The sequence below is a fragment of the Elephantulus edwardii genome, unplaced genomic scaffold, assembly GCF_000299155.1.
Source record: "Elephantulus edwardii isolate Elephantulus edwardi_28Jun2011 unplaced genomic scaffold, EleEdw1.0 scaffold00031, whole genome shotgun sequence".
Classification (NCBI taxonomy): Eukaryota; Metazoa; Chordata; class Mammalia; order Macroscelidea; family Macroscelididae; genus Elephantulus; species Elephantulus edwardii.
This window is the reverse complement of record NW_006399781.1, coordinates 7,704,747-7,731,568: the sequence shown is the minus strand read 5'-3', so window position 1 is coordinate 7,731,568 and position 26,822 is coordinate 7,704,747. Positions and strand designations below refer to the sequence as shown.

Here is a 26,822-nt window from a genome sequence, read left to right as displayed (position 1 = left end):
TGTTCCTGTTCTTAAAGGGAATGCCTTTAACCTCTCTCCATTAAGAACAATGTTGGCTCTTGGGTTTTCATAGATACTTTTTACTATGTTGAAGAGAGGTCTCTTTTTAAAGTAGAATGACGACTAAAAAACGTACTGCTTTTAATGCAGGAGGGTTCAACCTAATACATAACAAAAATCTTTCCAAGCACATTTGGTAAGAAACAGCTCCAATGTTTAATGTTAAACATAAAACTGTTTGCTCATTTAGGAAAAATTAAGTCATCATTTAATTAGTGAAGTCTGAAATTTGAGTAGTAAATAAGGAAGATCAAAAAAGAATCATTGAATTATGGTGTTGGCAAAGAGTATTGGAATATCCCATGAATTGCCAAAAGAACGAACAAATCTGTCTTGAAGGAAGTATAACCAGAGTATTCCTTAGAGGTAAAGATGGTGAAAATTCACCTCATATACTTTGGCACATTGTGAGGAGAGTCCAGTCCTTGGGAAGAGACATCATGCTGGGAAGGAGAGAAAGAGACTGAGGGAGGTGGTGTGACACAATGTCTGTAACAGTGGGCAAGAATGTGGCAGAGTGTGACGAGGGCACAGGATAGGGCAGGGCTTTGCTATGTTGTTCATGGAATTGCTTTGAGTTTTAGTTGACTTGACAGCACCTACTAGCAACAACAATTTTCCCCCAAATTTCATGTAGGAAGCCCCTGATTTACAAATGTCTCACATACCACCAATAAAGCCAATTTTATTAACATTTTTAGGCACAGACATGATATCAAATGGATACAATGTTGTGATTTGCATCAGAACATTGTGTTAGGTGCTATTATTTCAACTATGCTAAAGAGGTTTTCTTGTATCTAGAAGTGTTTTGTCATCATTTTCTATGCACAGAAAGGTGTGCTACACACTAAGACAAATATTTGACTGGCGTTAGATATAAACTATACCTGTTTGACTTACGTACAAATTTGACTTGAAGTCAGACCTAGGAAGGGAACTCATTCATGAGGGGACTGCTTGTACTTGCTTATCTTCATTTAGAAGTTGTAACCTTAGGAAAAAAGTTCGTATTTTGTTATGGTATAAAGTTCTTGGGAACAAATGATAAATATTTTTCTTTCAATAAACAAAATGGTTTTCCTTCTTAAAATGTAAACAAAACATACTCATGGTATTCCAGGTATAAAATCAACAGTGATTCACTTTTAAAAAAGGTTTATGTTGTTATATTTGGTAAACTTTTTGTTTCTCTTAAGTATAAAGCTTTCCACTCAAAGAACCAGGTTATTATTATATAGAAGCCTACTACTTCACCATTTTCTTAATTTGAGTAGAAACACATCCATTTCTGCAGATTTTGAGCTACAGGACTGGGCTGTAGGAAAGGTCTCAAATGTCTAAAAGTTGTTTGGCTAGAGAAAAATGTTTCTTGAAGCTTGGAGGCCATCATTCATCACTTTGTGCTTGAAGGCATCCCTCAGCTAACTTCTGCCTTGTCTTCAGAGTAAAGCACAGAATTTGGGCTCCCAGAAAAGGTTGCTTCTGGTTGCCCCACCAGTCAGCAGGGCATTTGCAAGCCTTCTGTATGCAGGGCTGTTGTAACCCTTCAGCGGCCTTGAGGACCTTGAGCCTCTCCCTCTCACCTCCAGCTTGAGCTGCTCCACAAATTGCTGCAGGGTGGGTGTTGATGCTGGACCTGGAAGCCCAAGGCTGCAGTCTATGGAATCAGACTGCCACATCTTTCTCTCATGAAGTAGCTGGCTTGTGGGTTTGAACCACTAACGTTTTGGTTAGCACCTGAGGGCTTTAACTACTGTATGACCAGGACTCCTTATTCCTAGATAATTGGACATTATGAGGAAGAGGCAGAGGAGCTCCCTGTGCTGCCATTTCTCTGTATGCTCATGTCAGCGTTAGTCAGCTGGCCACACAGGGAGACCATTGGAGATATCTTCTCCACTGAACCTATGGATTGTTTCTGTAGTCTGCCACCAATGACAGCTGCCCTCCACACCGTCTTGAGAGAGCTAGTTAAAAACAGTCCACCTTGTTTGCCTGCATGAAGCCTTTCCCACTTTAAAAAAAAATTTGTTATTAATTTCAATGAAAATTTATAGAGACTTTGAATTTCCATTCATTCATTGTTGCAGTTTCTCCCTGCCCACCCCCATACACTCTTCTGTTTGAAAAGTAAAGGAAAAATTCTTTCACTGTTTTATAATCCCTCCCCCGAAGTCCACTCCATTATGGAGCCTTCGCTCTGGACTCCTGTCATGACAAAAATACCTAATCACATATCCGTTTTAAACAGTTCTATCCCTCATCTGTTTCAATGCAGTATACATTATTGAACCCATCTTTCTTTGTCTCCCTCCAACCCCAAGGTCAGTCCTGTTTTACAACAGTGGCATCATGCAGTATTTGTCCTTTTGTGACTAAGATACTTCACTCAGCATAATGTCCTCCAGGGTCACCCATTTTGTATAATATTGCATGAGTTCCTTGTTTTTCAAAGCAGCATAGTATTCCATTGTGGGAATATACCACAGCTTCTCTATGCATTCGTTTGTTGATGGGCACTTAGGTTGTTTCTAGCTTCTTGCTATTGTGAACAAAGCCGCGATAAACATGGGTGTGCATGCCTTTCCCACTTTCGAAGCTATACTTCCAAAGGGAGCTCTGGTAGCCTAGTGGCAAGAAGCTACGCTGCAATCTTGAAGGTGCACTGTTCGAATACACCAGTTACTCTGCTGAAGAAGGAGGCGCAGTCTCCTCCTGTGCCAGTAGAATCTGACTTGATAGTATACAAGAAAAAAAAAGCCATATTTTCTCTACCATGGCATGCATAGAACGTGCTGTTGTGTATGGGGCTCTGGGCTAGTGGAAGAGGCACACAGAGGTACCCAGTGTGGACATTCTGGCCGTCCCAGGTTACCTCGTCCAGCAGGACAGATGGAGTGAATCTTGACATATTTGTAACCCATTCTTGAGACATTCTTGTATGGAGGGCAGAGTTTAAGTGTCTCAGCCAATTTATTTCCCCCTTATTTCTTGGCATTCCCTGTGCTTATATGATGCTGAAGAGTTGATCTGTGCATACCTTTCCGTCCCTCCAGGGGCCTGTGCTAATTTCCTCTTCTGATATCTACCTGGTTATCTTTGATTGACCTCTCATCCTGCATAGAAAATCTCTCATACCTCCCTGCTAATGGCACCATAATCCCCCAAGTAGGTCAGGTGTGCCGTCTAAATGGTGTCATCCTGCCTTGCATATGCTTCTGTTACTGTATTGTAAGGATGTGCTCCTCGGCCTGCCTTACCAGACAGAGCTCATGGTGGAGAGCTGGTGTGCATCCTCTGCAGGGGCTTCATACTGGGCCTGAGCAGCTGAATGAATGCTGCTGATAACTAGGAAATTATTCTAATCTAGAGCCTCCTGGAATTGTAGGCTCCTTCCCTTCTGTTGCTCTGTTGTTATTATTGTTGTTATGTGTTGTCAAATCACCTGTGACTCATAGTGACCCAATGTACAACAGCCCTAAACCCTGCTCTATCCTGTGCTAATTTCACTATCTCTGACACACCTACCTCCATTACCACAGTCACTGAGTCAGTCCATCTCATCCAAGGTCTTCCTCTCCTGTGCTGTCCCTCCACCCTCCCATGACGTCCCTCTTGAAGGACTGGTCCCTCCTTGCAACATGTCCAAAGTATGTCAGACGAAGCTTCAGAATCCTTGCTTCCAAGGAGCAGCCGGGCTTCACCTTTTCCAGGGAGAACCTGTTGCTCTGTGGGTTGGCATAACTTGAGGAGAATGGCTTTCTCCTTCTGAGTCTACTTTCTTTTCTCCTACCTAGGACAGCTGGTGCAGGCTGAAGAAAAGGGGCAGGGGTCATTGCCCTGGTCAGTGTATGGTGTCTACATCAAGGCTGCTGGCGGCCCCTTAGCATTCCTGGTCATTATGTCCCTTTTTGTGTTGAATGTGGGCAGCACTGCCTTCAGTACCTGGTGGCTGAGTTACTGGATCAAGCAAGGAAGTGGGGTAAGGTTCACTCCTTAATGAGATCTTGTCTAAGCAGAGATCGTGTGTGTGGATCATCTGCCTGTAGCCGAGTCTCTGGCTATTCTTAAGGAAACAGTTCTAGTTTTCTAATAAATGAGTGATGACCAAGGATTAACCAGAATGAAAAAGATGAGTCCCTAATGTAACTGTGTAAGTATATATAAAAACAAAACAGACCATCAAATCCACCTTTGGCAAGCTCCCAGGGCGGTAGAGCTCCCAGTCACCAGGATGCCTGCCGGCTGCATGCCCTTCGCTGTGAGGAAACAGGAGGCAGGCAGAGGCTGCTGTGTGTGTGCATAGCCATGTCCTGGGGTCCTTACCTGGTGACCCCTGGAGCAAGGCACTGGTGGACACTGTCCATCAGAGCCCTGCCGCAGAGCACCTTGCCTTCCCACAGAACACCACTGTGACTCAAGGGAACAGGACCGTGGTGAGCGACAGTATGAAGGACAACCCCCTCATGCATTACTACGCCAGCATCTATGCCCTCTCCATGGCCGTCATGCTCATCCTGAAAGCCATTCGTGGAGTCGCCTTTGTCAAGGTAGGTGGTGCTGGCCTCTGCTCCCCGGCCCGTGCTAACTGTAGTGGTCAGGCACCTACCAGCACACTCTCTCTTAGCGTAGTCCGAGCACTCGCTGGAAGCTGGGTGGCCTTAGCCGAAACACCTTGTGTCCTGTTCACCATGGCATGCGGGTCGGCCAGCCCCTTCCTCCCTGAGGGTTGACTATGTGCCCAGGCCAGCTCCCTTTTCCCAGCTCTTGGAGTGTTGTGCTGAGCTGTGGCCTGAATGACTGACTGCAGAGCCTGCCTGAGTCCCCAGGTCCTTGCTCTGATCCCCCCTGTGCTCCACCCCTCAGGGTACACTGCGGGCCTCCTCTCGGCTCCATGATGAGCTGTTCCGGAGGATCCTTCGGAGCCCAATGAAGTTCTTTGACACAACACCCACAGGAAGGATTCTCAACAGGTTTTCCAAAGACTTGGATGAAGGTACCTCTCACGCATCCTTTATTTTGTGCTGTGGAACTTGCTGTCCTCTCTAGTCTTTCTAGATGATTCCCCAGACATGCAGACCTGTTTTTTTCCTTAGATCCTAATTTCACATTAGCTGCTGGTTTTCTCACCAGGAACATTTTTGTTTTCAGTATTTTCTCTGTGCTTCAACTTCTATTTAGACTAAGGGCCGATCTGCATTTTCACCTCTCATTAATGTTCCCACTCAGTCTTACTAAACTGGCTCAGAGGATTGAGCTAGCATAAAAGCTGTGGGCAGGAGCCTCTGGAATTGCACAGCACATGCCTTTAGGTGTTGCCCTGGCACTGGAGGCAGGCTCTGGAGATTGCCTGCTGCCTCATGGACAGTGCCAGCTACTAGGACTTGCACATCCTCTCCAACCTAGGATTAGAGTTATACCTAAATTTTATTAAGGGTTTAACTCTGAGTGTTTACACCTGTTATCCTAATCCTCTCTACAAACTTATGAAATGAGTATTATTACTTCATTCACTGACCACACGAGGAAACTGCTCTCGGGAAGTTAAGTAACCTGCCCCAGATCACACAACTACTAGGTACCAAAGCTGTGAGTTGAGCCCTTTCACTGTCCTGCCTCAATAGGAAGAATTTGTTTCAGACATTGATAGGGCAGCATAAGGCTATGGTCTCAGGTGAGAAGGGATCTAAACCATCATAATTTGCAAAACTGATGCATAATATGATTTCATGTATGTCAAACACACAAGTACATATGCACACTTACACACTATACATGAAGGAGGGGGAAAGACTTAACAATAAAACAAATGCTGAGCATCTCACCAAAGAACCTAAGCAGATGGTAAATAAACCCGTGAAAAGATGCATCACACGTCCTTCAGAGCTTCAGATGACTTCGCGCATTAAGAGTTACACTGATAACTCAAAGGCCCCACATTTCTAGCAGTTCAAATCTACCAGTAACTATGAGGAAGAATGATGGACATTCTCCTCCTGGACAGTTTACAGTCTTAGAAGCCCACTGGAGGGTCAGTTATGGGTCAGAATGTCTTTAGTGAATTGCAAATAAAACATTAAGATACTATATTAAAAGAAAATAAAAGGAGAGGGGGGAAAAAGATACCATATTAAATCAAAACCAAACTAGCCGCCATCAAGCCAGTTCTAACTTGTGTGTCAGAGTAGAACTGTGGTCTGTAGGATTTCCAAAGGCTGATTTATCAGAAGTGAATTGCCAGGCTTGATGTACTAAAGTGCCTCTGGGTAGATTCGAACTGCAAACCTTTCAGTTAGCAGCCAAATGATTAACGATTTGTGCCACCTAGGGATTTCACACTGCTATTCAAATGGCTCTAATCCAAAATACTGACAGCACCAAATGCTGCCAAGGATACAGAGCAAGGAAATCGTCACTCACTGTTGGTGGGAATATGGTAGTAAAGCCGCTTGGAAAGACAGTTTAGAGGTTTCTTACTAACGAGACATGAGTTTACCATATGATCCAGCAATCACATGCCTAGATACTTGCTCAAGTGAGATGAAAATATTTGCAAATGTAAGCTTATACACAAATGTTTATAGCAGTTTTACTCATAAGTGCCCCAAAATGGAAGGAACCAAGATGTCCTTCAGTAGGTAAGACAACGGATCATTATTCAGCAATGCAAAGAAATGAGCTATAAAAGGAAGTGGAGGAATCTTAAGATGCACATTACTAAGTGAAAGAAGCCAGACTGAAAAAGCAAGACAGCATACAGAGATATTGCAAAGGTGAGTGGTTGCCAAAGGAGAGGAGAAGATGAACAAGAGCACAGGGCATTTTTACATCAGTGAACGACTCTATAATTCTGCGATGATGGACACGTGATGGTAAGCATTTGTCAGAACTAAACACATGCACACACAAACTGAACCGTAATATAAATTAATGCACTTTAGCTAATAATAAAGTATCAGTATTATTTCATTTGTAACATACACAGTGTGGCAAGATATTAGTACTAGGAGAAATGGTGTCCCAGGAGGAGGGAGTTAGGCAAACACTATTTTCTGTGCAATTTTTCCATAAACGTAACAGAATTTACTGAGATGTGGAATTGAAGAATAAAAAGGGAAGAAGAACTGGCTCAGCATTTCTCAAATTGGAAAAACTGAAAAGCAAATTCAAGACTTGAGTTTCAATACTGAAAGGTGCTATGGGCAAAATCTTGATTGACCCAGGAAGCATCAAAAGAAGATGGAGAGAAGACACAGAATCACTGTATCAGAAAGAATTGGCCAACACTGAAATATTTCAGGAAGTACCATATGATCAACATCCAATGATAATAAAGAAAGAAGTTCAGGCTGCACTGAAGACGTTCGCAAAAAGTAAGGCCCCAGGAATCAATGGGATGCCAATTGACATGTTTCAACTAACAGCCCTGGACATGCTCACCAGTCTATGCCAGGAAATTTCAAGGACAGCTGCCTGGCCAACTGGCTGGAACCAATACCTATTAATTCCTATTCCCAAGAAAGATGATTCAACAGAACATGGAAATTATCAAAACAGTATAATTAATTCACATGCAAGCAAAATCCTGTTGAAGATGATCCAGAAGCAGACCACAAACAGAATAAGGAAGCACTACGTGGTTTAAAATTAACAAAGGTGTGTATTAGGGTTGTAGCCTTTTTCTGTAACTAATCAGTGTGTGTGCTGAGCAAAGTATTAAAAAAGCTGGACTCTGAAGAAGAATGTGGCATCAGGATCAGAAGAAGACTCATCCACAACCTGCATTATGTAAATGACACAACCTTGCTTGTTGAACCTGTTATGTGCTGTCGAGTCATTTGCAACTCATAGCGACCCTATGTACAACAGCCCTAAACTCTGCTCTGTCCTGTGCCAGTCGCACTGTCTCTGACACACCCATCCCGATTACCCCAGTCACTGAATCAATCCATCTCATAGAGGACCTTCCCCTCCTGCGCCATCCCTCCACCCTACCAAGCCTGATGTCTCTCTCCAAGGAGCGGTCCCTCCTTACAACATGTCCAGAATATGTCAGATGAAGCCTCAGAATCTTTGACTCCAAGGAGCAGCCTGATTTAACCCTCTCTAGGATGAATCTGTTTGTTTTCTTGGCAGTCCATGGTACTCTCAATATTCTTCTCCAGCACCACAGCTCAAAGGCATCAATTCTCCTACCATCCTCCCTAGTCATTGTCCAACTCTCTGATGCATAACAAGTGATTGCAAAGACCATGGCCTGTATCAGATGCACCTTAGTCTCCAGAGAGACACCATTGCTCTTCAGTACTCTGGAGAGGTCCCTAACCTCACAGTTCAAAGTTGAACCTGAGGAGGACTTAATATGGATTCTGTTTCAGCATCAAGAAGAGAAAAATTCTCACCACTGGATCGATAGACAATGTCATAATAGATGGAGAAAAGATTGAAACTGTCATTGACTTTTTCTTACTTGGATCCATGATCCGCATTCTTGATACTACCAGTCAGGAGATCAAAAGACACATTGCACTGGGAAAGTCTGCACTCAGGGACCTCTCCAGATTATTGAGGAACAGTGCTGTCAGTTTGAAACTAAGATGCACCTGATTTCATCCACGGTCTCTTTAACCCTTTGCTATGTATCTAAGAGATAGACAATAAATAAGGACAATAGAAGAATAAGGAAGAATTGATTCCTTTGAGCTGTTGGTTGGAGATGAGTGCTGAAGGAACAACAGCTATGTCTTGGAGGGTGCAGCCAGTGCGCTCGTTGGAGGCAAGGGTGACAAAGCTTTGTCTCCCATACTTGGAGCATGTTGCTAGGAGAGGCTATTCCTCGGAGAGGGAGACTTGCTTGGGAAGGTGCAAGATCAATGAAAGAGAGCAAGACTCTCATGAGATGTTTTGACACAGTAACTGCAAAAATTGGCTCAAGTTTGTTAGAGCTGAAGAGGATGGGACAGGACAGGACAGGATTCAGATCTGTTGTTCATAGGGTCACTAGGAGTTGTACTCCAAAAGACACCTAGCAACAAAAACAGGATTCAGATCTATTGTTCATGGGGTTACTATGAGTTGTACTCAAAAAGACACCTAACAACAAAACTGCTCTGAAAAAATGAAGTTTTTGAAATATTTATATGTGCATTTATGTATTTTAAATTGATGTTATTAGCATACCTGGGCTTTGCATGAAAATACTCCAGCCAAAAATAGTAGGGTGGAGAAGGGAAGACTGCCAAGAAGATGGAAGTTGAGAACTGTTGGAGTTTCTATACTCTTTTTCAGTTTTTATATATATTTAAAGTGTTCCACGAAGAATAATTTCATAAATTATTTTATTGAGATTGGTAAGCATGTAGATGATTTTCATTTTCTTTTTGCATATTTCTTCCCTACATATTTCACAACAAGCACATGTTACTTTGTGAAAGAAGAAAATGTTTAATGAGGGTCAACAGCCAGTGAGCCAAAAGTAGGGTCAAGCTGACTTGTATTGGGTTAAGAAAATGACACTAGCCAACCAAGTTTTAGATTTCTCATTGATCCATTTATTCAGAATACAAAATCATAAACTTCAGGTAGGATTTTAGTGGAATCCATTATTTAAAGATCTAAGTTGTTGTTGAAAATATTTATAGCAATAAAAAGAGAAAACAAAACCAAAATAACCCCAAGAAAAAATAAGGAAAATATACATAGCAGAACACACACCAATACTTATGTGTACAATTCAGTGACTGATTACTTCCTCTAAGTCATGTAGCCATTTTCATCATCTTTTTCAAAGTTATTTTTACATCATTAACATACACTCACTGCCCCGTAAACCCTCTAATCTTTCTAATTGCTGCTGTTCATTTGATCCCATATAGATCTTTAAGAAAACACAGTATCTAACATATACATACTTCACCAATTGGAAGAAATGCAACCAGAGTGCCTCTTAGAAGTGAAGATAGTGAAACTTCCTCTCGCATACTTTGGGACATGTTATCAGGAGAGGCCAGTCCTTAGAGGGGGTTTCAGGCTTGGAAAAGTAGAGCACCAGTGAAGGAAAGGAAGACAGGATGGGTTGACATAGCGACTGCAACAGTGGGCTTTCACCTAGCAGATTGTGCGTGACCAGGCAGGGATTTGTCCTGTTGTACGTAGGGTGATAAGAGACAGAGCCTGCTCAACAGCACCTAACCACTGTTGTGTGGTTTGAAAAAAGACTTCAGGGGGTATTTTTGGGTTAAGATTTAGAGTCTTAGAGCAATAGTTTCAAGGGCTCATGCTCTCTTTTTGGTTCCAGCAAATTTGAAATCAGTTTGACATTGCCCCTTTTTGGTTAGGATTTTTCTAGAACATCTCTGATCCATACTTGCCATAATGGTAGCCAGGGGTGGGGCCTCTTTTCCTTTACTTTAATATTTGGTTCAGTTTTCCTTCTTTTTGGATCTCAGTAACCTGACACTTATCCTCTATGCTTCCCAGTTGATGTGCGCCTGCCATTCCAGGCTGAGATGTTTATCCAGAATGTCATCCTGGTGTTCTTCTGTGTTGGGATGATCGCAGGAGTCTTTCCGTGGTTCCTTGTGGCCGTGGGACCCCTTGTCATCCTCTTCGCAGTTCTCCACCTTGTCTCCAGGTAGGAAGGATGTTTTCAGGTCTTCCAGGGTAGCAGGTGAAACTCGAGCTGCTAATCGACCAGTCTGACACAGAACACCTTTTTCTCTCCAGGGTTTTCATTCGAGAACTGAAGCGACTGGACAATATCACACAGTCTCCTTTCCTCTCCCACATCACCTCCAGCATACAGGGCCTCGCCACCATCCATGCCTACAATAAAGGGCAGGAATTTCTGCACAGGTCAGTGCTGATGGGGGCCAGTGAGCTACAAAGGGAGGCAGCATCCCAGGCAGTTAGTAAGAGTCTGAGTCCCTTCCAAGGCAAAGTTGGAGATTGTGTAGGGCATTAGTGCCGTAAGGCAGAATTGGGCTCAGATTAAAATTCATTTACTTGGTAAGACTCCTTTCTGAGCAAATGAGAAGATAAAACACAAGTTTGGAGTCTTGTTTTTCTTTCTTGCATGACTGTATTTGATGGAATTCTGCTGTTTGTATATTAAATAGTAGTTATTGACATTAGACTGGCATTTTTATATAGCTTTTGAGTGTTGTCGGTAAAATGTGCATTCATAGCTATTGCTTATTGAGAATATGTGATAAGAAATTTCAAACATTCTAAGCTTTTTCTATTGAGAAATAGTCTGAAAATCTGTGATGTATCCATGTAGTAGAATATTATATGGCCCTTAAAAATGTGACTAGGAGCATTGATAGGACATGATTTCTAAGCTGTAGTAGTAGTTGTTATTGTGTAATGTTGAGTCAGAACCAGCCCCTCCCCAGCTGACCCTCCCCAGGGGCAGTAAACCACATGGCAAGAAATTGCCCATCTTTCTCTAATGGAGCAGCTGGTGGATTCAAACTGCTTGCCTCTAGAATTACAGCACAACTTCTTACCACTAAGCCACAAGAGCAATATACAGATGTGCATGTGTGATCTGCTGCTTGTGAAGTGTGTGTGCTGCACACAGAACTTTTAGAATATCTCTGAAGGGGATGTGAGGGCCTGGACAACAGTTACTTCTTTAAATGGACTGGCTAGTTGAAGCATGGGAGGGAGAGACTGACCTTAATTATAAAACCTCTATCTTTTACATTTTGTATTCTCTGTATATATTTCACCTTCAAAATATCCATTATTTAAAAAGAAGATTCAGAGTAAGAAAGCTCAAAAATAATCATTTTATAGAAAGTTTATTTTGACAACCAGGGAAATGCCATTTTACAAATTTTGATATTTATAATTGATATTTTCCGTGCAATTAATAAAGATCTCACTTGCACATGGAAAAAAAAAAGTTTATTTTAACTTCAAGCAGAATGACGTATCCTGTGTGTGACATGAATGGTGTACATACACACACACAGAGTATAAATATAAGCACATTAAAGAAACAGCACTAGAAGGAAATACAACCAATTAGAAATATAAACCGTGGTTTTACCTGCGGGATGAGATTACTGCAATTTTCCATTCTTTCTTTTTTCATTGCATCTTCTGAATTTTCTCTGAAGAACATATTTTTTTTAAAGATTTTTAGGGTTTGGGATTTTTCTTTTTTTCTAAAGCAAAACACATTTGCTTGGTACGACTCCTTGCTGTGTAATTCTGCTCTCTGGGACCCCAGGTGACAGACAGCAGGGTCTTCCCCTCAGGAGACCTTTCTGGTGTCTCATTCCTTTGACGGCAGACATCGTCCTAAATCTCTTCTGCTCTGATATATCCCACTGCTTCCAGTTCTCTGCTCTACAGCCTAGGAAGCAAGGACTGATTTGCCCAGTGCTGGTGTCGGCAGCCATCTGCCACTTTCTCATGTGCAGCCTGAGGGGCTTTCTTTCCTTCTAGACTTGCTTTTTCCCTGTATTGCCTCTCTTTCTTTGAGAAAGCAACCAAGACATTTTTCTAAAATTTAGCACAAACCTCCTTTTTTGACCATCTTTCCCATGCTTCCTTTATGATTTTAAATATATTTAATAAGTTTATTTGCAGGGGCAAAACTAGAGAACCCCATGAGTGAAGTGAAAACCTTCTGTCTGTGAAGCCTGGTGTATCCACTCACCCCAAGTCCCACGTCATACCCTGAGTTATAAGCAGGAGGTTCTCAAATCTCTGCCCTCTGTTCTGGGATTCACGGAAGCCTGAGCATCCTGCATGGCCAGGGCTACATGAACTGCGTTTGCCCATCAAGTGTCTGTCCTCCTCACAGGTACCAGGAGCTGCTGGATAGCAACCAGGCTCCTTTCTTCCTGTTCACGTGTGCAATGAGATGGCTGGCTGTGCGCCTGGACCTGATCAGCATCGCCCTGATCACCACCACCGGGCTCATGATCGTCCTCATGCACGGACAGATCCCCCCGGCCTACGCGGGTCTCGCCATCGCTTACGCTGTCCAGGTTGGTATTGGGATCTCAGCTTCACTGAGTCCTTCCTGTGTTGTCTAGAAGAGCATGTGGGTGGCTCCCCCCACTGAGCCATCACTTCACCTGCTAACCTGCGGAACGTCTCCTGCTCTGATCTGAATGACAGACAATGACGATCTGAAAGAGTGTCTCTTCCTGTGTGACTTACTGCCTCTAAAAACCCACTGGAGGGCCAGTTGTGAGTTGGTCCGGACCTGACAGCACATAACGAAGAAGCATTCTCACTAGTTGTTCATAGGTTCTTATCTCTTTGGTGTGACTTTCACAACAGCTTCAGGCACAAATTTGAATCCCAGAAGTTGCTCAACTACAGGCTTTTGTTGAAAACAAACAGACTTTGAGTACAGAAAAGTCAATGTCAGCAGTTTGATAGTAATTGCAGTTGATGAAGGTAGTAGGCATTGTTATTAAATTCTAAAGAGTGACATGGTTCTGAAACTAGATATTGCGTGTGCTAAGTGAGTTTCTGGCCCAAATAACTTCAAATGTGAGAAATCGGCACAAAGCTGATTCCTTAGAGACAGGACAGAGATATTCTAGCTGTCCATTCTTCAAGCTATTGTCTCAGTCTGTCGCTGATGCTGGCTGCTCTCCGGCCCCTCAATCCTCTTTACTCTGCTATTTGAGCTCTGCAGGGTGCTGTACTAGCTCACAGAATTCACACAATGTATGTTCAGTTAACTGGTTTTCTAAGGAGTAAGACACAGCTCAGATAGGAAACTTCTAGGCATAGTCTCCCTTCTTTAGTGCACAGCAGGTCTCCCAGCACGCCTCAACTGTCCCAGCCTCCGCTAGGCCCCCCTCTGAGCCTGAGGCCATCACCTCTATAGTAGGCCCTCTCTGGGCCGGCCTCTGACTGTTTTCAATGTTACAGCCCTTGACAGTGTTCTAGATAGGTTTTTACTTGTTGCTTTCCTTCCAGCATCTTTTTATCTCTAAAATGTTTCTATAGGATTGATTGCTTTTAATTGACAAAAATCAAGGCTCCAGAAATTGATATCAATTGACACATTACAACAAACAGATGCAGCCCTGGACATGCTCACCAGGCTGTGGCAAGAAATCTGGGGGACAACCACCTGGCCAAATGCCTGGAAGAGATTCATATTTATTCCATTTCCCCCAAAAGGTGATCCAACAGAGTATGGAAGTTATCGAATGATATCACTAATACCACATGCAAGCACATTCCTGCTGAAAATTATCCCAAAGTGACTGGAATAGTACATCACCAGAAATGCAAGCTGAGTTTAAAAGAGGCTGTGGCACTAGGGACATCATTGCCAGTGTCAGACGGATCTTGGCCAAAAGCAGTACCAGAGAAATGTCTGTATGTTTTTCATTGACTGTGCAAAGGCATTTTACTGTGTGGATCACAATAAATTGTGGCTGACCTTGAGAAATGTGAGAATCCCAGAACATTTGATTGTGCTTATGTTGAAACCTATACTTGAACCGGGAACCAGTCTTCAGAACAGAGCAGGAAAACACTGCATAGTTCAAAATCAGGAAAGGAGTATGTCTGGGATGTGTCCTGTCTCCATACCTTTTCAATCTATATGCAGGACAAATCATTTGAGATGCTGAACTTTTATGAGGAGGAATGTGGCATTAGGATTGGAGAAAACTTAACAACCTCTTATGCAGATGACAAAACCTTGCTTGCTGAAACTATGGAAGGACTGGAGTTTGCAATATGGATTGAAGCTCAACATCAAGAAAACGGAAGATTCTCACCACTAGGCTGGAGAAGAAATTGAGATTGTTAACAAATGCTTAGTTCCGCAATCCACACTCTTGGCATTGGCAATCAGGAAATCAGAAGAGGAGTTGCATTTGGAAAATCTGCTGTCAGGGACCTCCTCCAGAGTACTAAAGAGCAACAGTGTCAGTCTAGAGACTAAGGTATACCTGATCCAGGCCGTAGTCTTTTGGACCATTACTTCCTATGCTTCAGAGAGCTGGACAATAACCAAGGATGACAGAAGAAGAATCAATGCCATTGAGTTGTTGTGGTGCTGGAGAAGAGTATTGAGCATACCTTGGACTGCCAAGAGAACAAACAGGTCCATCCTGGAGGAAGGGAAACCAAGTGGTTCCTTGGAGGCAAGGATTTTGAGGCTCCATCTCATGTACTTTGAGCATTTTGCCAGGAGGGACCAGTTTTTGCAGAAGGACATCATCCTTAAAATGGTTGAGGGACAGCACAGGAGAGGAAAACCTCAGATGAGATGAATTGACACAGTTACTGGGGAAATGAGGGTAGAGGAGTCAGAGACCGTGAGATTGGCTCAGGATAGAGCAATGTTCAGATCTGTTGTTTATAGGGTCATTATGAGTCGTAATCAACTCAATGGTACATAACACCAACAGGAACAACATAACACACCATAAAACTCTCACCTCACTGCTGTTGAGTTGGAACCAATTCAGTGGGTTTTCTGAGGCTGTAAGTCACATGGGAGGAGAATGCCCATCTTTCAGCTGACAGATTCAAACTGCCAGAGGACCCGTCTTTGGGTTAGCAGTGCCTACAGCCCAAGCTGCCAAAGCTCCTTTTTATTTATAACTAACTACTTGTTGATTTCAAGGCATGTTCCCAAAACTGACCTTCTCTTCTCTAATAGGCCACAATTGCATAATTTATATTATTGGTATAGTCTATTGACTAATCCTTGGCATACCAATCATGGGGCAAACTGCAACTCAGGACTAAATAAATCTAGCAAATAAATTGATTACAGATTATCCAGCAAACATCAGTCAGCCTGGACAATAGAAAGAAAGAAACCTGCTGGAATAGAAAATGGAGACAAGGTAACTCCTCAGAGTTCAGAGGAAAAGTCTCTCAGGCTATTTTTCCCTGGAGGTCACATGTAGGAACTGATTTCATAACAAATGTTATTTAGAATTATAGTCACCTAAATGAAGGACCTCATGTTAAAAGCTGGGCTGTCAACCTAACCTAAAGGTGCATGGTTTGAGCCTGCAAGCTGCTCTGTGGGAGAAAGACGGGGAATATCCTGTGTGATTCACTACCTCTGAAAACCTGCTCAAGGGTCTGTGATAGGTTGGTTCCAGCTTGACGGTACATAACAACAAACAAAGGACCCTGTCTAGTATTGGCTTGGCATGTATTAATAATGAATTCTCTCTTGAATTTTCACTTTTCTTTTAGTTAACGGGACTGTTCCAGTTTACTGTCAGATTGGCGGCTGAGACGGAAGCTCGATTCACCTCAGTGGAGAGGATCAACCACTACATTAAGGTCAGACTGCCGACCGCCCTGTGCCTAAAAGTGACCCTTCATAATGAGGGGTTCTATCCTTTCAGTGACTCTAGTGGTTATGCAAGGAGACCCATTGTCTTGCCCTAATCTTACCTGCATACACCTGGAAAAGAAAATGTCAGCAGGGATTCTAAGCATATTGTAAATTGTGTCTGGTTGAGGGCTTATATTCATAGACTTAATATCCACAGTGTTTAGGACCTTGTCGATTCACTTCAGCTGAACAATTATTCAGTTAAAAGTACCTATTGCCTTTATTGTTTGTCTGGCTCATTTGTTCTTAACCAAGACCTCCCTGCTGAACTGTGGACAAAACCAGCACCTTGAGCCTCGTCTCTGGAAGGTCTGATGCAGGAGGTTGGGGGCAGGGCAGTGAGGAAGAGGAGGAGCCTGCTCATGCCTTCTGAATTGACCCAAGCTCATGGCTAATTTGAAACTGTACCCACAGTTTAGAAACTAGTGAATTTAGGTGACATTGGCCTTACTAGCTCTTCCCACCCATCCCCAGGAAAGATCTTGCCATGGTTAGCATTGTGTTAAAACTCTGAAAGCAAGTTTCTGTAGAAAGATGCAATGTGTTGAGTAGTTTGATTCTCAAATTTTTAACTCCGTTCACGAGTTGGCTGTTGTGTCAACTGCCCATTTAACTGGGAAGAGATAATGTTTGCTGCCTATGTCGCTATGAGCCAGTTCAGGTAGAGACACAGTTTGCGTCTATTAAATGTGTTCTATTCAGACACTGGTGGTGTAGTATGATCCCTTAGAGCTGTGGATGCTTACTGACATCTCAGAATCAAGCCAGACTTTTTATGGGAGTGGTCAAAGGGAGTAGGTAAGGGGAAAGGGACAAGGGAATGGTCCAGGAGAGAAGGGGTCAGTCAGTGATCTGATAAGGTTGTTTATTCCATGTGGTCTCTCACGGGCTCCAGGTAGGTAGTGATCAGGCTTCCTTGCTGATTGTGCATTCTTTTTCTTTTTTAAAATTTTTATTTTATATTAGTTTTGTTACAAAGTTCATATACATTGTGTGTCACACTATTCTTCATTCACATTGTGTTTCTTATAATCATTCCCATTCATTATGCTTTATAAAATTAATCACCATTGTACTATGCCCACCATTACCTCGTCTTTTCAGGTCCCCACCAGATCTTTCCCATGTCCTTTACCTGCCCCACCCCCCCAACCAAATTGTGTGCCCCTGTGGTTTTGCCCCTGCCCATCCTCACCCCTCTGCTCCCACCCCTTCCCCCTTGGAGCACCATACATGTTTGACTAGCTTTCCTTCTGTTTTTACAATGATGATCTTAAGCATTCTTGAAGTAATTTCTCCATTTTTTCATATCAGTGACTTGATCACAAATTCTTAGTCCCTGAAATTAGGCCAGCTAATCAGTCGGGTTAAATGGACTTTACATAGTCAACTTTCATTGTCCTAAATGTTGTTATTACTATCTTCCTAAACATAGAAAGCTATTTACTATGATCTTAAACTTACTGTCGTCCTAAATGTAGGCAATTATGTCTAAACTCCTCCCACCATCACCCTGAGAGTTGACCAGTAGTTACAACATTGTTTTTACGAGAAAAGTACATTCTAAATTCCAATTAACTGAGTTTCAGACACAGTTTTGGAAAGCATCTCTTTCTGTTGAGAACTGAATGTATAGAAACTGTCTTCTAGCATAGCCCTGCTTCACCTAAAGTCTGGTTTCGATCATGAATGAACCTCATTAACCGGAATATTTCTTAAAGTTACAGCTGATTCTTCTCATAAAGAATGACAGAGAGCTCTCTAATATATCTGCTAGTAGCTGTTCGGTATGTTTATGTCTTGGCCTCTTTGCCCATTAGTGTGATCTATAGAAGACATGTGTAGAGGGTTTGGTTTAATATCACAGTTGGGGAGAGTCCCCTGTTGGAGCGGTCAGGGTGTTGGGCAGAGGTGGTGCAGGGTGGATCCTGCACAAACCATTCACATCCCCAAGGAGTGGCTGCTTCGTCTTTTTCCTTTTTTTCTACTAGTTTATTTACAAAATTCAAATACAAATTAAAACAAACTCTTTCAATTAAGCACCTTCCCCAACAAATTGTACAACCTGATGATTAAACTCTCCTCCTCCTGCACATCCACATCCCTCTGCTTCCAGCCTCTCCCACCCCTCTTGGATTCTTATACTCATTCTATAATAATGGTTTTATACAATATTTACCCAAGGAGTGGCTTCTGCTGCCAGTCCCTGGCCTGTGTCCTTTGTATCCCTAAACGGAGTCCCTCCGACCTGGAACTCTAGACTTCACACTCCATGCTTAAGGAACCGCAGTCTTTGGCCCTTACCTCCTTATAAGACTAGGAGACTCACAGCTGCTTGCTAGGGAGTTAAAACATTGTGCACTGTGCTTTAAAACATTGTGAGGTGTGACTTTTAAACAGTGTGAGGTGTGACTTTTAAACAGTGTGAGGTGTGATTTTTAAACATTATGAGGTGTAACTTTAAAACATTGTGAGGTGTGACTACTGGTGGCCAAATTTAGCTCAGCAATTGTATAATCACAGTGTTTGAAAGCTGGAGTAGACTTGCAGGAGTATCTAACTTGGTCTCCACAATTAAGGCTGAGAAATGAATGCCCAGAGGGAAGGGGAAGTGCTGTGTTCAGGTACACAGCTCTCCATGGTGTAGTTGTGGTGAACTTGTCACCTGAATTGGCAGAGAGAATTCCAAATGCCAAGATCTGGTTAAGTGTTCCGTAAATGTTCACGCCCTTCCTCTGGTCTAAAATCCTATTTCAAGTGGAAGGCCTCATTCCCCAGCACATGGGCTTTCCCGAGGCTCCCAGGGCCGAGCCGTGGAAGGGGGTGGGTTCCTCAGGACAGAAGGCAGCTGGTCTGTAAACTGCCGCACTGCCCAGCTGGGGCTTAGTAGTAGCCGCTGATACTTAGTAGCCATTAGGATCTGTCTCTGTCTGGGTTAGAGCTGATAAGTTTAGTGCTGAGTGGATTGTTCACAGCAAAAGGACAGGATGGCATGTGTCTCTGTGGTTGTCCTGCCTTAACATCTCCAAGATAAAGCCTTGCCAACTCTTCCCCAAAGTCTATGTGGTTGGTCTTAACCAGCCACTTGTTTCTCCACAGACTCTCTCCTTGGAAGCACCTGCCAGGATTAAGAACAAGGCCCCCCCTCCTGACTGGCCCCAGGAAGGAGAGGTGACCTTTGAGAATGCAGAGATGAGATACCGTGAAAATCTCCCCCTGGTCCTGAAAAAAGTATCCTTCACCATTAAACCCAAGGAGAAGATTGGCATCGTGGGGCGGACGGGATCTGGTAAGGCTTGCAGGGTCCTCTTGGAAGAAATGTTTTCATCTATCTACATTTAGTTTGGGTTCATAATTTGCTGTTCACTTAATATCACTTTTATCCTTCTAAGCAGATTTTATTACATGAGTAATTAGTGTCTCCGATTACTCTGAAACAATTTTCTCATCTTTTTGGGCAATTTCCTTTAAAGAAATCACTAAGGAATTGAAAAAGGAAGACCATTTTCAGTTTCCTGTTCCTATCCTGAATTGTTTCATACTGCTGCAAGACTATTTCCTGTTTCTTTCATGCCAAAAAGAGACTCTTTGGCCCAGGAGAATGTCTGCCCCAAGCTCTGTCTTTGCTCCCTTTCAAACTTCCTCTGTAACATGGGTCCCTTGAATGAACTACTCTCCTGAAGGGCCTGGCTAGTGCCTTTTCCTCTGATTTCTCTTTAACACAGATATTATGTTGTTGTTATATGCCGTATAGCAGCCTGAAATATTTGCCAGGATTTTATTAAACTATGAAATGTGTCAAAAGAAAAGAATTATAAATAACATGACTTATAAAATCTAAATTGTAATCTTTTTTTTTTCTTAATTTTTTAGCATCTTAATATCTTTTTCTTTTAATGTGTATAATTTTATATTGGTTTGGTTTGCTTACAAAGTTTGTATACATTGTGTTTCACACTATCCTTCATTCACATTGTGTTTCATAAATTGTAATCTTACCACAAGTTCTTCTAAGATTTCTAGGCCCTGACTCTGTGGTAGGAGTTAAAGACATCATTGAGAACATTCTTGCCTTTTCCTATTAGCACGTTTCATAAATGCAGAATCCATAAATTCAAAGAACTGTAACTCTTGTCCAGATGACCCAATCCTAGGCATCTTTTGTTAAAGTGGAACAACTTGGCAAATCAAGTCCAGCATCATTACTTAATTGGTGGTTGTTGTTATTGTGTACCATAGAGTCGGAACAGACCCATACCTGACACTCCGATGGGTTTTCAGAGGCAGTTAATCACACAGGAGGAGACTGCCCATCTTTCTCCCACAGCGTCGCTGGTGAATTCCAGTCACATACCTTCAAGATTGTAGTGCAGCTTCTTACCACTAGGCCACTAGAGCTCCCTTCCTAAGCTTACATCTTAAAACAATGCCTTAACACTGAGTGATTGTCCTCTTCCTCCTGAGTCTGGAGAGAGGGCCAATCAGATGATCCTCCTGTCCCAAGTGAAGCCATTTCCTTCAAAGAGGAGAAGGCTTCATTAAAAAGGGTCTTGGTAGTTAGACTTAAGTGTCCCAGCCCATCCATGTTTGGTAGATATTCATGATATGAGGATTACTGCATGAGGAAAAAAGATGTTCCCAGATTCTCAGTTGTTTGGCAGAAATATGCCCAGGAGAAATATCCCAATAGCTGAGATCTGGCAGTAGATTCTGGAAGCAAAGCAAAATGTCCACACCTTTAAAAATTACTGAACACAGAATCATCTAAATGAGATTCTCATGAGCATTCTTTCAGAAAATGGAAATAGGCCAACAGGAGAGTCAAGAGCCAAGTACCTGTGACCTATAGAGAAGGTCACAGAGGGGAAATGCACAAGACCCTTGCAAATGGTTATGGAATCCAGACTTCCTGGAGTCATTGAGGCTGAATGCATCCTAAAACTAGTGTCCTGGGATAATCTTTAACAGAAATATCCTCTGAAATATTCTTGAAACCAAATAGTTTAACTTAACTAGTAAAGTCTGTTTGCTCTGAGCACTTGTTGTTGTTGTGACTCATAGCTATCCTATGTACAAGAGCCCTAAACCCTGCTCTATCCTGTGCCCATCTTATTGTCTCCGACACACCTATCCCCATTATCCCAGTCACTGAATCAATCCATCTCATCGAGGGTCTTCCTGTCCTGTGCTGTCCCTCCACCCTCCCAAACATGATGTCCCTCTTCAAGGACTGATCCCACCTTGCAACATGTCCAGAGTATGTCAGACAAAGCTTCAGAATCCTTGCCTCCAAGGACCAGGCTGGCTTCACCCTTTCCAGGACGAACTTTTTTGTTCTCCTAGCAGTCCATGGTATAGTTAACACTCTTCTCCTGCACCACAGCTGAAAGGCATCAATTCTCTTTCTGTCATCCATAGTCACTGTCCAGCTGTCTGACACATAGCACACAATTGCAAAGACTAAGGCCTGGATAAGTCACACCTTAGTCTCCAGCCTGACATTGTTACTCTTCAGTACTTGAGCCTTGAGCACTACATAGTATCAAATTGACAACAGCAGCTCAGAAAACTAGACAGGAAGCTTAGGGGTCAATGAGTATATGCTAATAAAGAACATTCAGAAAAAGGGGGTTCAGCTTGAATGCCTGCTTGAAAAATGTAATTCATGTCACCAAAAGATATGTGTAAAAACTGTTGAGTTGATGTTGTATATTGAGTCAGAACTGACCCATAGCTGACCATTCAGTGTGTTTTCAGAGGCAATTAATCACATGGGAGGAGATTGCCCATCCTTCTCCCATTAAGCAGCTAGTGGATTCAAACTGCATGCCTTTCTTAACAAGAATGAACTTTTAAAAAGAAAAAAAGAGCCAGGAATCTGACTAAAGCAAAGAACTGCAGTGCGAAATCTAAACCATGAGTCTAGTTTGCAAAAAAGTACTCCAGACTGTGTAAAAAAAAAAATTAATATGACTGGCAGGATGCAAAAAGCAGCAAAATATATGAACCATATATATATATTTTATTGATATTTTAATGAAAGTTTCCTGAGAACTTGGATTTTCATTCATTCATTGTTACACATTTTTTAAAACTATGTTTTAAATGTCAGCGTTCTTTGACTCAGTGATTCCATTTCTGTGAATATGTCCCAAGGATGCCATCTCAGGGAGAGCTGAAATCTGAACAATGAGACACAAGCCACATTATGATGATGAGTATTTGTGGTTTGTTGTTTATTTTCTTTCTTCTGTTGTGTGCCATTGAATTGGATCTTACTGGCACAAGAGGAGATTGCCCCTCCTTCTCCAGCAGTACATCTGGTGGATTTTAACTGTGTGTTTTCAGGATTGTAGTGCAGCTTCTTGCCACTAGGTCACTAGAGCTCCCATGATGATAAGTTTTGAAGCTCAACATCAAGAAAACAAAGATTCTCACCTCTGGACTGATTGGTAGCATCATGATAGATGATGACGAGATTGAGATTGTCAGTTTGCTTGACTGTACAATCAGCACTCTTGGTACCAGCAGCCAGGAAATTGAAAGATGAATTGCATTGGGAAAGTCTGCTGTTAGAGACCTCTCCAAAGTACTGAAGAACAATGTCAGTCTGGAGACTAAGGTGCACCTGATACAGGCCATAGTCTTTGCAATTACTTGCTATGCATTAGAGAGCTAGGCAGTGACTTGGGATGACAGAAGGAGAGTCGATGCCTTTGAGCTGTGGTGCTGGAGAAAAGTATTGAATATACCATGGACTGCCAGGACAACAAACAAGTTTGTCCTGGAGAAGGTGAAGCCAAGCTGGTCCATGGAGGCAAGGATTCTGAAGCTTCATATGACATACTCTGGACATGTTGCAAGGCGGGATCAGTCCTTGGAAAGGGAGTCATGCTTAGGATGGAGGGACAGGGCAGGAGAGGAAGACCCTTGATGAGATGGATTGATTCAGTGACTGGGATAATGGGGATAGGTGTATTAGAGACAATAAAATTGGCAAGGGATAGAGCAGGTTTTAGGGCTGTTGTACATAGAGTCGCTATGAGTTGTAGGTGACTCAACAGCACATAACAACAACAACAACTTTAGAGTACTGGCTAATAACTAAGAGTGTATCCCCATGATGAAATACATTGTGGCCATAAAATTTTTATCTTAACATTTTAATAGTATACTTGAGTGCTGGTTATATGTTATGTTAAAAGAGAATTGCAAAATCTCATCTCCTGCATCATCTCACCTAGAATGAGGTAAACGTTGTGAAGGTAAACTAGAACCCTTATTCACTGTTGGTGGGAGTGTAAAATGGTGCGACCCTTCAGGAATGCAATATGGAGCTTTCTCAAAAAGTTTGAAATAGAAATACCATTTGACCCAGCAATTCCACTACTGGGAATATACCCTAAAGAAACCAGAACCGCCACCCAAGCAGATATATGCACACCCATGTTTATTGCTTTGTCGTTCACAGTTACAAAGAGATGGAAACAACCCAAGTATCCATCAACAAATGAACAGAGAAGCTGTGATATATTCACACAATGGAATAATATGCAGCATTGAAAAACAAGGAACTCATAAAATATTGTACAAAATGAGTGACCTTGGAGGACATTATGCTGAGTGAAATATCTCAATCACAAAAAGACAAATACTCCATAATGCCACTGTTATAAAACAGGACTGATATGGGAGGGGGAAACTAAGAGGAGAGAAATACTATACATTGCATTGAAACAGATGAAGGAAAGAACTGTTTAAAAGGAATATATAATTGGGTATTATTTTCATGACGATAGTCCAGAATAAGAGCTGCATAGCAAAGTGGACTGGGAGCAGGGGGAGGAAATTGTGCAACAGTGAAAATTTTTTTTTCAAAGAGAAAACTGGAGGGGTGAATAGAGAGGAAAAGGTGCGACAATGGATGAATGGAAATCTAAGTTCTCCATAAACATTTCTTAAAATCTCAAAAAATTTAAAAAGAATAAATAAAAGCATCTAAAAAAAAACCCACCCCAACTAATAGTATCGAGATTATAAAGGAGCTCTGGTGACCTAGTGGCAAGAAGCTGCACTGCAGTCCTGAAGGCATGTGATTCAAGTAACCCAAGTGTCCATTAACAAACGAATAGATAGAGAAGCTGTGATATATTCACACATGGAATACTATGCAGCATTGAAAAACAAGGGACTCATGAAATAACCAAAATGGGTGACTCTGGAGGGCATTATGCTGAGTGAAATATCTCAGTCACAAAAGGACAAATTTTGCATAGGGCCACTGTTGTAAAATGGGACTGACGTCATGGTTGAGGGAAGACAGAAAAGGAGGGGAGGAATGATGTATATTCCCTTGAAACGGATGAAGGAGAGGACTGTTTAAATGGGTTATATGATTGGGTAGTATTGTCATTACACAAGTCCAGAGTGAAGGCTGCATAGTGGAGTAGACTTGGGGAGAGGGATTGCATAACAATGAAAGAAATTTTCTTTTTCAAGGAGAAGAGTTAATTGAGGGAGATGGGGTGGGTAGGGAGAAAAGTGCAACAATGAATGACTGGAAACCCTAAATCTCTGTAAACTTTCATTTAAATTAATAATAAAAAAAAAAAGAAAAAAGGGAGGGGGGACGAGACAAATGGGCAGTCTCCTCCTGCGCGATTAACTGCCTCTGAAAACCTGCTGGAGGGTTACTATGGGTCAGTTCTGACTCTGCAGTACACACCAACAATGAGGTTATAGGAGGTTAATATTGTCTTCTTGTAGAACTTGTATAACTTTCAAGGAACATTTATTAAAAAAACAATTCTGCTTAGCCCTAACCCCACTTCTCTGCCAGAGTTCTCTATCATGACCGCTGTGCCTATTGTTGCTCACTTACGTCAGCCAAGGGTTTAGGAAGCTGACGTAGAAAAGCACCCCTCCTTCTTCCTCCGAGTGTTTGGCCCTAGACTTTCCATTCTGCAGCTGCACTGGCCACTGTGAAAGGCCTTTCCCTGGTTTGCTCCAGTGAGTGGTCAAGAGGGAAAAAACATCTTGCCTCTGCTTTTCCCCTCAGCTCCGTCCTGTGAGGTCTTTCTTCCTAACTGCCCAAGAAGCGTTAAAGACTGTTACTTGTTCCGAAGGTGAAAACGCAACAGGGGCTCCTACTCCTGCTCAGGCTGAAGCTGTGTGATAGAAATGGATGTGCTTGGTAGGAGGCCAGTCAGTTAGGTGGGGGCTGTGTGTCTTTATGTCACTCTGAATGCTGAAGTGTCACCCAGGAAGGAAAGGTGCCCAGTGGAATTTCTAGGAATTTTGTCCATTTACTGGTTGACCCTCAGTCAGAATGCTTGATCCATGAATAAGGAAATATTAGAGGTCACCAAAAAGGGAAGAAAGAAGGAAAGTCAATCCCTTCTTTCTGTTTGGAGCTCTCATACATGTCTCTAAGCCAGTTGAATTAATGGTTGAACAGAAATAGAATTTGCCCTGAAAGTTGATATGCCACCTGAGCTACTTCTCTGCATTCCTTCCGCCTGGCTAGGGAAGTCCTCCCTGGGGATGGCCCTCTTCCGCCTGGTGGAGTTATCTGGAGGCTCCATTAAAATCGACGGCGTGAGAATCAGCGACATTGGCCTTGCCGACCTCCGAAGCAAACTCTCCATCATCCCTCAAGAGCCAGTGCTGTTCTGCGGGACTGTCAGGTGAGGCCAGGGCCCCTGCATCACAGGTGCCTTCAACAGGAGGCCTGGTAGTGGCCTGGCTATTCCTAACCTCCTCAGGGCTGAGACCTTGTGACGTCAGGGACAGTGCCTTCCCGCTGCTGCCAACGTGCGAGGCACCTCCCCTGTCGGTGCTGCTCGCCGACTAACCGGGACGAGCAGGCCTTGCAGCCCAGTGGACGAGGGTCAGTCCTCTGACTGGACAAGCTACTCAGCCACTCTGAGCCAGCTTCCTCTCTGTAAAGTGGGGGTGATGGTAAATCTAGGTCAAATCCCAGACGGTCCAAAGATAGTTCAGCCCTGTTCTTTTTTTTTTTTTTTAATTGGTTTGCATACAAGAATTTATCTATGTTGTGTTTCATTCATGTGCATTGTTTTGGGGTTTTTTTTGCTCCTTCTCCCCACCCACCAAACTCTGCAACCCTGTAATTTCCCACCTACACCCTCCTCTTCCCCCTTTGGATATCCATACACATCTTACTGGTTATCGTGCTTTTAGAATAATGGTCTTATATGGTATTTATTCTTAGGCACCTAAGTTCATTCATTCAGTATAATGCTCTCCAGACTCTTCCATATGATATAATATTTTTCAAAATTGATGCTTCTGGGTGCTGCATATTCTATTATGTGAATGTACCACAATTTCTCAATTCTTTTGTTTTTTGATGGACATTTGAGCTGTTTCCATGTTCTTG

The 26,822-nt window shown here is 42.6% G+C and overlaps 1 protein-coding gene across 2 annotated transcripts in view; it reads left to right on the top strand.

Moving 5' to 3' along the window:
* ABCC5 (ATP-binding cassette, sub-family C (CFTR/MRP), member 5) overlaps window positions 1-26,822 on the top strand; it is a 102,047-nt gene that overhangs the window by 54,862 nt on the left and 20,363 nt on the right. The window contains exons 17-25 of one of the 2 annotated variants that reach the window (XM_006884059.1): window positions 3,861-4,045; window positions 4,467-4,613; window positions 4,930-5,059; window positions 10,543-10,696; window positions 10,789-10,917; window positions 12,884-13,070; window positions 16,276-16,365; window positions 19,520-19,709; window positions 25,947-26,106. In XM_006884059.1, coding sequence (XP_006884121.1) covers window positions 3,861-4,045; window positions 4,467-4,613; window positions 4,930-5,059; window positions 10,543-10,696; window positions 10,789-10,917; window positions 12,884-13,070; window positions 16,276-16,365; window positions 19,520-19,709; window positions 25,947-26,106 — 1,372 coding nt within the window. The remainder of the gene's footprint in view (window positions 1-3,860; window positions 4,046-4,466; window positions 4,614-4,929; window positions 5,060-10,542; window positions 10,697-10,788; window positions 10,918-12,883; window positions 13,071-16,275; window positions 16,366-19,519; window positions 19,710-25,946; window positions 26,107-26,822) is intronic. The other variant, XM_006884060.1, reaches the window with a different exon arrangement.